This window comes from Hydra viridissima, unplaced genomic scaffold (genome assembly GCF_058129835.1).
Source record: "Hydra viridissima isolate aposymbiotic clone 2 unplaced genomic scaffold, HvirCarnegie_v1 scaffold_15, whole genome shotgun sequence".
Classification (NCBI taxonomy): domain Eukaryota; kingdom Metazoa; phylum Cnidaria; class Hydrozoa; order Anthoathecata; family Hydridae; genus Hydra; species Hydra viridissima.
Window position 1 is genome coordinate 3038338 of NW_028324314.1, and position 12591 is coordinate 3050928.

The window sequence follows — 12591 nt, forward strand, 5'->3', positions numbered from 1 at the left end:
CATCTTCGCTCATCCACTCAAACCCGTCAGTGGAAAGAGGTTTGGTCATAGCCCATCCGTACAAGTTGTTGGCGTCCAAGTACTGAATGAACGTCGATTCTTTGCTCGGATTGAACGAATCTCCCATGTATTTGTTATTCGAAGTTCCAAGTCGGTTGGAAATCATGCTGATTCCTCCTCGGATTCTTTTCTTGATCATCAACACCATGTCAAAATCGCTCAACAGCTCTAATTTTACTTTTGTCATTTTAAGCGCGGAATCTCGGTGCCGGTCTCAGCGAATGTCTCGGTGTCGGTGTTTTTGCAAACATGTCCCTTTTAAATTTCTTTCGAAAATTTAAAAAATCAGTTTGTCTTATTCTCCACCCATGAAGATTGTGATCGCGAAGATGATAGTCCATCATTCGAAAAACCATACTGTGGATATTATTCATGTCTCGACTTGAAATGTGTTGGATATTTACTGGGATGCATCTCAGATATCTGTAAAGCTCATTCACATCTGTACAATTTAAAACATCTCGACTTCTTGATATTTCTTCGAGTTCAAATTGGAAGAAATTAATGTCAAGAAATATCTGAACCAAAACAGCAGGTTTTAAATCCTCTCGTCTTCATATGTCTTCGAGCAGTAATTGGATGTCTCTCACAGAAACCTCTTCCAACTCATATTCCAACTCATATTCCGACTCTTCTTCCAACTCCTCGTCTGACTCTTCTTCCGACTCATATTCCGACTGCTCTTCCGACTCTTCTTCCGACTCTTCGTCTGATTCAGTTTCAATCACATATTTCTCTTTCGCGATTTCTCGTAATTCTTTGACCGTTTCGTTTTCCATTTTTCATTTTGCAAGATTTTATTTAAGTGATTTGAATTTTTTTAGATTTCTTGTTGAAAAATTTACTTTTTACGTCATCGTTTTTTCGTCGTCTTTTATTTTTTTTAGAATTTCGATTTTAAATCCGTTTTCATCCTCATTTCCATTTCGATTCTCCAAGTAATTCCATCTATGTCCCATCTCTTTGATCGATTTGTAAAGAGACTTGTGCTCAATCACTTTTCCCGTTTCAACATGGGTCAGTCTCACAGTTACGGGCTTTTTCCTAATCAGCCTAAGCCTTTCAAACTTGGGGTCGATCGGTTTTTCTAGTTTTACCTCCTCATTTTTTCCATCTCTTTTTGGTCGACCCACAGGTCTGTCTTCTTTCGAGCCTTCCAAAAGTAGATCTTTACTTATCAGATTCTTCTCAATCGCAATTATCATCAACGTCATTAAATTGTTCGACGTTTTAGAAATGCCATTTTCTTTCAGCAATTTTTTTAAATACCTTTTTCGTGTATCTCATTTTTATTATGTAAAGAAAAAAAAATTATTTAATTCATTTTATGTAAAGATTTGATAAAGAGCAGTCATATTGATTCCATTTGATTTGAATTTAAAAAGTCTGTCAGAAACGATCACTGCGAATATGACAACGTTTCCAGGAGTCGCTGCTCTGAATTGAAGATTTACCACCATGTCAGTCGTGTCATTAATCACCCTCTCCTTTTGCTTGCTGATATCGATAAAGAATAATGGGTATAATTTTGTATAATCGAACAAAGACAATCCAGATTGGCAAACAAGTTCGTTTGTTCCATAATATTTTTCATCAAATGAGAATGCGTCTGAATGAGCCATTGTAATTTTCTTTTCTCCAAAATTCAAGTTGTAATTGTAGTTTGGATATTTAACTCCATTGACGTTCGCGTTGAAATTGCTCTCATCGCAATCGTCAAATATGGATAGATAGACAGTTTGGCTCGAAGGCCTGTTTTTTTGACGTCCTAATATAATGAATCTCGGAACGCTTTTGTCTGAGATTCTTCCAAGTGTCCAGTTGAATTCTGTTACTCCAGATGGAATAACCTGCCTTTCACACCTGTTTGCCTTAAATGCAACATCAACCGACAACTTTTTGCTCATAAAATTTAAAAAATCGTTTCTCCTCAAAACATCCAATTCAACTCTCGGATGTAAAGTATAAACTTAAGGTCGATCATTCCTGCAGCAACGCTCTCAGCTCTGTAAATGGCATCATCATACTCTTTCTTTGTAAATCTGGCGGTGCGTCTAAATCCATAAACAACTTTATTATAAGTTTCACAAAACCCAAAAATGTGTTTTAAAGGCATTCTAAATGAAAAATCTCCAATGGATGTTGTGTCTGCAAACCAGTGATCTCGCCTACCGTTCAATCCTGAATTTCCAATAGCTTTGACGTGTCCTTGAACCACATCTGTTTCAATCCGTCTGCAAGCTGAAATCCATAGGGGTATTTTAACAATCCAAGCATTGTTATTGCTTGACCTGGATAATTAACTCTCTTGCTTGTTCTCCTGATAAATCGAAAGTGATCTCGCTGAACAAATGCATGAGTGCGTTGTTCACCAAGGCGATATTATCTGTAGCTGTGTAAGCAGTTCCATCACTTTTTTTCAACACTCTTTCGAGAAGGACGTACGCCTCTGATGGTACTGTATATATAGACTGATAATCAAGCTCGAATGTAACAACGCTTGAAGAATTTCAATCAAGATTCGATGGTAGATGCTCGAAAAAATCAACTTTTTCAATTCATATGTCATACTCTGGAATTTCTGCAACTCTTAATCTGTCTGTGTTAATCATTTTTTTATATAAAAAAAAAAAAAATTTTAACTGTTTTTTGTTTATGCAATCAAAAGTCCATTTCCCATTCTTACAAGATCTTGAATTAGAACTGCATTCTTTTTTGTCATTTTATTTTTGCGAATGGACGACCCAAACAACTTTTTATAGAAATCGTCCATTGGATTCTCAGCACCAATGTTATTTAAAAAATCAGCTGGCTTCACTGCTCCATGCGCAATGTTATTTATAAAATCAGTTGGCTTCACTGTTCCAGTCACAGAATACACTTTCTCAATCGCTTTCTTGCCTTTGTCAATGGCGACGTCTTTTGCGGTGGATATGGCGGAAGAGGCCAAATTTTTACCTGCAGATTTAGCTGCCATGATCGCTTCTCTTCCAAGTTCGCTTTTGCCGCCTTTTTAAGTAGAGAAAGAGACAACATTGATGTGTTTGAAGCTGCTGCCCTTCTCAAAAAACTCTTAATCGTGTCCACAATACCGACGACGACGACGACGACGACGACGACGTGCTTTTTTACGTATCTTTTTTTGTTAATGATAAGAATTTTTTTAAATGAGCAAATATTTTTTTTAAAATCCTTTTTGGATTCCTGGATTGCCTTCTATTACATATCAATGTATCTTTGAATTTAATTGTATTGCTCTTTGTTAATCTCTCCTTGTCTCAACAACTCATCATATATGGCAACAGCTTCGTTTCTTGAAGCAACATTTCCAGCATGCCATGCAGCCACGCTCAAGTTGAGCCTTTCCACAAGAGCGTACGGGTTGCTTGGAAGTATGATTACTCCAGATCCTTTTCTACCTTGAGTGTTAATTTTTGTCCTCTTCCAAATGGGAGCAATGATGGTGGTATATTTTTCACTCCTAGAGGCTTTTGGTTTGTTTTGATTTGTTTCAGATTCAATCGCTCTAGTGCTGATAAGTATTTTTTTGTAATTATTATTTTATTATCCTCATGCGTGTACCTGCATTTGTCAGGCATAGATCTGGTAACAAGCTCCCAAAGACCTTTTGTTCCGGAATATCTGTCTTCGCCAATAAAAGTGTCATTGTCATCGACGGTCATTTCATCTTTACCAATACACATTTTGCCACCTTTTGCGTGCACTCCAAATATTCTGTCTGAAATAATTCGTTTGGAAGCGTAATTGGAAAAGTAATAAAACGCAATATCACCAACATTCATTTTTCCACTTTTAATCTCCTTTACAGGATAAAAATTGTGCTGCAAAAACAACGGGCTGCTTTTAATAACTTTATCTACAATGCTCTTCAGCTCGTTTTTCACCTTTTCATTGCTTTCAATAAGAGGCTTGTAAAACTTGTTCACATCAGTCTGAAAATAAGCATTTGAAATTTCTCTGAAGAGGCTTTCCTGATAAATCTTTTCTCTGTTTTCAATAATATTTCTCACAATCTCGTCCCTCTTGTTCGGGTCTTGTATTGTAAAAAAAGACATTTTTCTAATACAACAAAAAAAAACTTAAACAAAAACTCGAACGAGATTGCATTTAAGTTTTTAAAGATCCGTGGAAAATCATGATCCTTTTTTAAACATGTCGTTAAATACTTTTATCGCTTCATTCCTTCCCTCGTTTATCAAAGACTCATTTGTGACTTCGTCAATGCTGCTTTTGGTTTTTGTTCCTATTTCGTTCATCATGGACTTAAACCTTTGAAGCTCACTCAAAATCAATTCATACTCTAAATCGCTCACAACGCCGTCCATCAAACATTTTGAAATGGGGTTGCCCATGGTGTTCAATTTAGACTCTGCAAGAACTTTCACTTTCTCGTGCTTTTCGGCTTTTAACGACAGTTTGTTATTGAGTTGTCCTCCGACAATGGATAAAAAACCAACGCCTAAAGCAACACTCCCACACACAATCGCAACAGGAGCGGCAGCAACGGTTGTCAAAAATCCAATTGTAACAGCCCCAAGAGCAAGTCATAATGCTTGCATCGAATCATCGGTATAAGATATGACTCTTACAGCTCGATGGTACTTTTTGCTGAGCGTCATCCTTTTCTCCTTTTCCGATTCAATCTCTTTTTGGATCTCGCTTATTTTTTAAAGAGGGTAATGATGTCCTTCATCCGATGGAGCTATTGGAAGAACTGGGTAAAGTTTACTGTTTATTTCCATTTTTTTTTTTTTTGTTAAGTAATGATTTATTTTAATACGAATCGATGTGATTAATTTTAAAGAGTTTTTCACCTTTTTCAATGTGAACATCGTGATTGCTGTTGTTGCTCACATCCATAATGACGTCATCCACAGACTCTGAAAGAATAACTTCGTTTTTGTGATTTAATTGATCGCTAATTTTATTTATCAAAGTAACAATGGCGACCCCTTTGTCCAATTTCAACCCCACTGATAATGATATTGCAGTATGTGAAATGGCGCCAAATTTTATATCTTTCTGAGCAAAAATCTCATGCTGACCGTTTATGTTGTAATAGGTGTGGTGATCCATTTTTTTTTAACCACAATAATGTTGCTCGGTCTTCTTCGTTCCAAATCTTTAATTCTTTCCTCCAAATGGCTCAAATGTAAATCCAAACTGTGGACTTCTGCTTAGGCGCTATTTTTAAACAACTTGTGAGGAGCATGTATTTTATAATGCATTTTATAATGAAAAGAAAAATTATTTAATTCATTATAAAACTAAATTTAAAAGGGGGATGCTTGAGAATGGAGAGTTTGGTCCCAACAGCAAACCAGACCCAATAGGTTCATACCCTCTTCCACTCTTTACATAAACCCCATATCTCACTGAACTCCCTTTTACCCACGGTGTTAAAAACAATCTGTCCCCTCTCAGAGTTTTCATCTTCATTCCGTTGCCATTTTTTTGACGTACACAACACTTCCTCTTGCAATTTTATCCACCATTGCAGATCCTGCAGATGACCCTACCCCAGCCAAGAGACCCGTTGCCAATGCAGGGACTACTCTTCTCGCAAGGGTGCTGCCAAGCATTCCCAACAAAGGAAGTAACGCACCGATAAATCCTCCTTTCACTTTTGAGTTGAATTCCACCTGAGTTTTACTCATTTTAATGGTCACTCCAATTCCTCGTTGGAGAGCGTCTACTATTTTTTCATGTTGTGTCTCCGTATCGAACAAAACGTCTCTTCCATTAAAATCATCTTTTGAAAGCCTTATACTTACAAGCTTGCCCTCCATCATCGACTTTTTTTATTTTGTCAGTCTGCCCTTGTGAAACATTTACTTTTACACTGAAATATTTGCTCATTTTTATACGCGTTTGAAAAATTTATTTCACTTCTCGAATGTGATATCTAATCGTAATATCCTCACCCCGAAAATCAATCAAATTTCCATTTTGTTCAATAATACGAGTGATCTTCGTTGAAATCTCACTCAATTTTACAGGAAGATAAACCAAATGAGTCGGCCTTTAAATTATTTTAAAACCAGGACCCACATTTGGATAAAAGGAGTAAATGCAATTCAATTAAGATCCATTAATATAAGCCGATCCAATTACGTTGTTGACGATTCTGATCTTATTGACGCTTGAAATTCTGACGATATCGTCAGACTCACACTCTGAATTGGAATCCAACTTCCTTCTTGTAAATCCCAAAACTGAAGCGATGCTGTTAATTACGATCAAATCCATCAAATAATTTATACCCAGTTTAATGGTTGATTTTAAAGTATTAGAATTAGATCCAATTTTAATGTTGTCCGGAGAGTAACTAATTTTATTTGCTGCAACATAACTCTCACTATGAGAGGCGTAATTTTTTATCGTGCTTGAAATAGACTTTTGCAAATAATTTTTGATATCGATGTCGTAACTTCCCTCTGGAATGACAATGTTTTCCCAATTTGCTCCATTGTTCATGATGTATCCGAAAGAATTGTTTTTTCTGGTGATATTTGGAAAGCTGTTTGTCTCAAAACCGAGAAAAGCCATCTCGATTATAATCCCTGACATTTTTTATTACGCACCAATGTTTTATAAATTATGGTTTCACTTCTCTGACGTGAAATCTCACGAGCATGGAAAATAAAAAGTTTCAAATCCGTTCCGATATTTTCCATGATCCTTTTATGAAGACAAAGCAATCACCGCAAATCCATGAGGCTCAGATCAACAATGCCTGCAAAACTTTTTAAACTCTTCTTTTTTCATGTCGCTCGAAACATGATTTCGATAAATATGATCCACGTTCTTTGAGTCCTGCGGAAACAAACAAATAAAATTTGCATTTTCTCTGATCGTTTATCTTGGAAGTATAAAATAATTTTGCGCCAAATAGAAACAATCCACGTTGGAATGTCTTCCTATGATGTAATATTTCTCACACTTATTTTGCTTCGTTGATTGCAAATCGTCAAATATCATCAAATTGTTTTTACCCGCATCAAGATCTTGAGTATCCGGCACGTCATCCGCTGTTTCATAAAACTGACACTCCATGTACGTTTTACCACACCATTTTTTCGAAACGTTCTCATCAGAAAGCGTTTATTTTTAAGTAAGCTTTAAGCATCGCGTCATGTTAGATATCGATTGGATAAATAACTACTGTAAATATTTCCTGTTCGTCCTGCCATTGTTAAGGGATAATAAAAGATTGGCCTGTTATCTTTGTAATATTTTGTAACAATCTTGTTTTTGCAATACGTTTAGTTTTTGGTAGCACTGATGAGTCCTCTTCTAAAACCTTAGCATAACTTTTTAAGATATTTCATTATCAGTAATTACGATATTTCTCTATCAGTGATTACGTTATTTGCGTTGTAGAAATTCTTGATGTCATCATCATCACAATGACCATCCATATCTGGAAAGTCTTCTTCTTAAAAATAGAGGCAGTTCAACAAATAACTTATTAGAACGTCCGATGTACGTACGTTAATTAATTTAAACTATTTATGTCACTTTTCCATGGCATTGAAAAATTCTAAGTTAGAAGGTATGAAAAAAAAAGTTTTGTAACGCTATTTTGTTTTTGGGAAAGCCCAGTTTACTGGAAACCGGGCAATTTATTTTTTTAGCACATCTGCATTTTCTCATCGTATAAATATTTTTAGTTAAATTTTATAACGTTTTGAAACTTCAAACGCTGTTAAAGATATTATGGCCAAATATCAAATAATTACACTGATCAGCAAGCTTTTTTTTATCGAAGATTTTTTTATGTGGACTAGTTAGAGTTTTAATGCTGATTTCAGATCTGTTTTTTATTTTTCTTTAACACGTCTAGTATTTTGGATAAAGTATGTATTGTATTGTTTAGTGATTTTGTTACAATTTAAATAGAATTACTACTCATTTCAGATTTTTTTGCTGGCTATAAATTTAATTCTAAATATGCCTAGGACACGAAAAAATCATCCAGTCACATTTTGTTATAAGTGCGGATCATTAACAGCAATGGTACAACGACGTAAATTTACAAACGACAGAATGAAAATCTACAAATTGTATTTTGGATGTCCATTAGGTGATCAGGAATAATAATTGGCTCCGCACATTATTTGTACTTCGTTTTCTAGTAGTTTACGCAATTGGCTTCATCAGGGAAAAACTTCACTTCCATTTGCTATACCCATGATATGGGTGAAATCCTAGGATCACCTTAATGGCTACTACTTTGGTAGGATTCATGCCACTTAATTTTCGATCAAAAAAAAGCACAAAATTGTGTATCCAAACTTGGCATCAACTAATGGAAAAATGCTACCAAGGCTTTTGAATGAAATCATGATGGCTGACTGCGATTGAATGTTATATCGCAATGAACCAGATAAATTCCACGAAAGAAATTGCATTCACACAGATTTGAATATTTCATTTCAGTTTTTTTTTTTTATTCAATATACACGCGCCTATTAGCATATAGCATAGGAATCAGCATAAAACACTGATTTAGAAAAATGTGATTTAGTTTATGATGAGATGAAAATATCAGTAAGCAATGTGTTTTTAACTTTCAGATTAGCAACTTTATCTATATAGTTTTTAAATAAGCCCAACGTCCTATTGCTAAGATAACCTGACAACTGTTAAGCACTAAGTTTAAAAAAGGTCCCGGTATATGAATTCACAATCTTACATGACTCTTTACAGAATTGCTTCTATCTACAGCAACACTTAATCCTAATGGATAGAAAAGTTGAACAAAATTTTCCGTTGTAAACTATCTTTTCTGAGATAGCCTTTGAGATTGCAGAACGATGGTCTTGCTCTAACAACGAGCTTTACTTGTAGATAGTTAAATCTTAAATAGTGTTAGTAGTGTTATTAGAAAAAAAGTATTTGAACATTTTTTCTTTCATTGTTCTGTCCCAGCGTTCGACGACGCAACTTTTTTCTTGATTTTCAGTGGAGTATAATTACACGCCCAGCGCTTTCACATGCTTGTTGTAAAATTCTTTTCCTTAATCCACCCACATTAGGGTGGTTTTTTTTTATATGGAAAAAAATTTTTTTTTTAATTTTAAATCGCACAACCTCTTATTTGGTGAGGTCTGATATAAAAAGTATATAGTTAAAATTTTTTTGCAAACTGAAAATGGGAAGTGGTCCCCCTAACCCTATTTTGGAACCCTAAATATACCAAAATTTGTCTAATACCTTAATCTTGTAATTCTATTTTTATTTCATACAAAATACTGCTATAAATTGATCTAAAAAAAATAATATAAAGTATTAGAATGTTACAACATAGATAGTTCACAGAAGACTGGAAAGTACAAACAAATTTAGATTTACCCCCTCAGCATTATTTACCAAAAATCGCTCCTAAATGCATATTTTGATTTCGTTATTGAAAAATGTAGGGAAAATGGGGGTGTATCATATATATATATATATATATATATATATATATATATATATATATATATATATATATATATATATATATATATATATATATATATTCTTTCTATTATAGTAAAAAAAGTATAAAAATATAACTTAAGAAGATGGCTGCTTCAGAGAAAGCAACACGCTCAACTACAAATGTTTGGCTAGTTGGACATATTATCTCAACAATAGATGGGCCGAGTCAGTTGCCAACAAGTGGTGTTGCCCTACGTAGAGTTTTTTTATGAAATGATAATCAAAAAGTCAACTCTTTCAATATCCTGGAACACAGTTGCAGATGAAGTTATGATTTTCTGGTTTAAAGCTAATGTTCCAACTATAGCAAAGCCTCATGTAGTTGCTAAACTAAAGAGTATTCACAAGCAACATGCCCAAGTGTCTAAGCACAGAAGTAGAAAATCAGCTACTCAACATAGCTATCAAGAAAAATTCACTACCAAGATGAATACACATTTTGATATTGCCCATGGTGAATGGGATTGTCTCATCAAGATAAATGAAGATAAACAATTTCTGATAGACCAGAGAGGTCCCCGAAAGATGTTAATGACATCGGAAGACTTAATGTATAAGAAAGCAGTTGTAAAATACAGAAAACGCAAGCTTGAAGGAAAAAGGCGCTTTGAACAACATAAAGAAAGTAAGATTATATCTACAGATACATTAATGGATTACAATTCAGATTACTCTTTGGATGAAAATTCTGACTGCGATATGTCAGTTCAAACACAAAAAGCTTTTAATTGTCCAAATTATTCAAAACATTCTACTACGGGCACTAGTCATCTCTCGATTACAATATCCAAACGTTGTATTCTTGACAATCAACTCTTTCATGCAGCATTAGACCGAACAAAAATAACACCACGACAAGCAATGATGGTTGTCACACCAGCCCTAGCTGCAATCGGTATTGATGTAAATAAACTAACATTTTCACATTCCACTCTAATGGAAGCTCGAACTACATCCCGTGAATCTCTTGCAATAGCAGTAAGAAAAAATTTTCAACCCTTGGTTCCACTAGTTGCTCATTTTGATGGTAAAATGTTGTCGAATGTTGTTAGAACCAGACGTGAATGTCTGCCAATTGTTGCATCTGGCTTGGATATTGAGAAATTATTAGGGATCCCTGAGATACCTGCTGGTACTGGCCCTCTAATGGGACAAAAGGTAGTTGAGTTCATTCATGAATGGCCTGGCGTTGAGGAGCATCTTGCAGGTCTTTGCTTTGACACAACTGGAAGTAATACAGGAAGTCATAATGAATCGAAGTCAATGAATCGAAGAGTTTTGTTTTTAGCCTGTCGACATCACATTCTTGAAATCTGTGCAAATGCAGTGTTTGATGCGTTTTTTGTTTCAAAAGGACCAAACATTGAACTTTTTGGTAGAGTGAAGTCCCAGTGGGAGCTAATAGAAAAATCAAAGTTTGAACCACTTGAAAGTGATAAAAGCGGAGCTGGATGCCTTACAATGTTTGAAAAAGAGTGGCTTGCATCTCGAAAATCCAATGTGGTGGAAAATTTGAAAAAATACTTAAAAGAAACGCAACCACGTGATGATTATAAAGAATTCGGAAGACTAGCTCTTCTCCTTTTGGGAGAAAATAATGATACAACAACTATTTGCATTCCTGGGGCTTACCATCGTGCAAGATGGATGGCTAAAGGTATATACTGTTTAAAAATTTTTGGTTTTCGTCATCAGTTGAATATCACAGAGAAAGAAATTGGGATTTTAAGAAGAATATGTCTCTTCATAACCACAATATATGCATGTTTCTGGTTTTCAGCACCTCTCACAACAGAAGCACCAATAAATGATCTCCTTCTTTTAAAAGTAATTGAGAACTATTGTCAAGTTGACAGCAAAGTTGCAAATGTTGCCAAAAATAAAATTAAACTTCAGTTATGGTATTTAATTGAAGATCTAGCTGCTCTCCCATTATTCAGTGATAAAATTTCTGTTGAAGAGAAAATGGATATTGTAAATGCCTTACAAAAAGAACAATTACCAGGTGACAATAGAAGACTTGCTCCAAACAAGATTTATACATACTCTAAACTTTCTATAGCTAACTTTGTTACACGACGCTCAATGAACTTGTTTGACTCTCTCAATCTACCAAAAGAATTCTTGACATCGTCTCTTAAAACTTGGGCTAATCGTGATGACTACAAGTCTGCTTGTAAGATAGTTCGTGCCATGAAAGTGGTTAATGACTGTGCAGAAAGGGCAGTTAAATTACCCACTGACTTTAATGAAGTTTTGACAAAAAATGACGTCAGCTTCTCTACCAAGTAGTTGAGTATCATAGAAAACTTTTTTCAACTGAAGCTACAAAGAAACAGTTAAGCCATAATCATTCCAAATAACAACAATTTAATCTTGTTTTTCTGTTATATTTTTATTTAGTTATATGTCAAGGTTTGATTAAATTATGTATGTTATTTCATCCAAATATTTTAAAATTTGTTATTTGTAATATGTTTTCTTAAACGCATAAGAAAAATTTTAATTCTTTTAAAAGTTTCATTCACAATATTTTTTGTTATTTTTAAATTTATAAATTTCAATTATGGCTGAGGTAGAAATGGCTGGTAGAGGGACACCATTCTGGGCATATGGGCCACTGGTACTCACAATTAAAAAAACTGAAGAAATGTTAAAAAAAGGACCTTTTTTAAGTACTTATAACAGCTTTTTGCATCTTTATCCCCTTCCCCTTGCCCCAAGTTACCCCCACCATATACATTCATACAGTTGTCGTCACCCTAAAAGTAAAACTGGTGCACGTAACACTGGCAATAGTTTGTTTTAAAACATTTCAGAAATTTATCATTTTCGAAAAAAACGGGTCTCAAAAGGGCTTAAGAAACAGGTCCGGGTCCTGGCGCCCTGAGGGTGCGGTGTGGGAATAGGTCACTGCTATATAAATTTGTTTTATTGTTATCACCTTAATAAGTAAAACTGATGCATATAACAGTGGCACAAGCTGATTTTAATAGATTTCTGAAACATATTGTTTTAGAC

At 34.7% G+C, this 12591-nt stretch overlaps 2 protein-coding genes across 2 annotated transcripts; both read right to left on the bottom strand.

Annotated features, from left to right (window-relative positions):
- Positions 1-1385: 1385 nt before the first annotated feature.
- On the bottom strand, positions 1386-1967 carry LOC149878198 (uncharacterized). Its single transcript, XM_090072503.1, has one exon. The coding sequence runs from the start codon at positions 1965-1967 to the stop codon at positions 1386-1388; it is 582 nt and encodes a 193-aa protein (XP_089928629.1).
- A 1336-nt stretch (positions 1968-3303) lies between these two features.
- On the bottom strand, positions 3304-4136 carry LOC149878199 (uncharacterized). The gene is made up of 2 exons (XM_090072504.1): positions 3643-4136; positions 3304-3592 (listed from the first exon to the last, which is right to left on the bottom strand). Exons 1-2 carry the CDS (start codon positions 4134-4136, stop codon positions 3304-3306), a joined length of 783 nt encoding a protein of 260 aa, XP_089928630.1.
- Between the last annotated feature and the right edge of the window lie 8455 nt (positions 4137-12591).

Coding starts and splice junctions, on each gene's coding strand:
- LOC149878199 (XM_090072504.1), bottom strand. CDS start 4,136: ATGTCTTTTTTTACAATACAAGACCCGAACAAGAGGGACGAGATTGTG. Junction 3,593..3,642: donor TCTATGCCTGACAAATGCAG/GTACACGCATGA, acceptor AATACTTATCAG/CACTAGAGCGATTGAATCTG.
- LOC149878198 (XM_090072503.1), bottom strand. CDS start 1,967: ATGAGCAAAAAGTTGTCGGTTGATGTTGCATTTAAGGCAAACAGGTGT.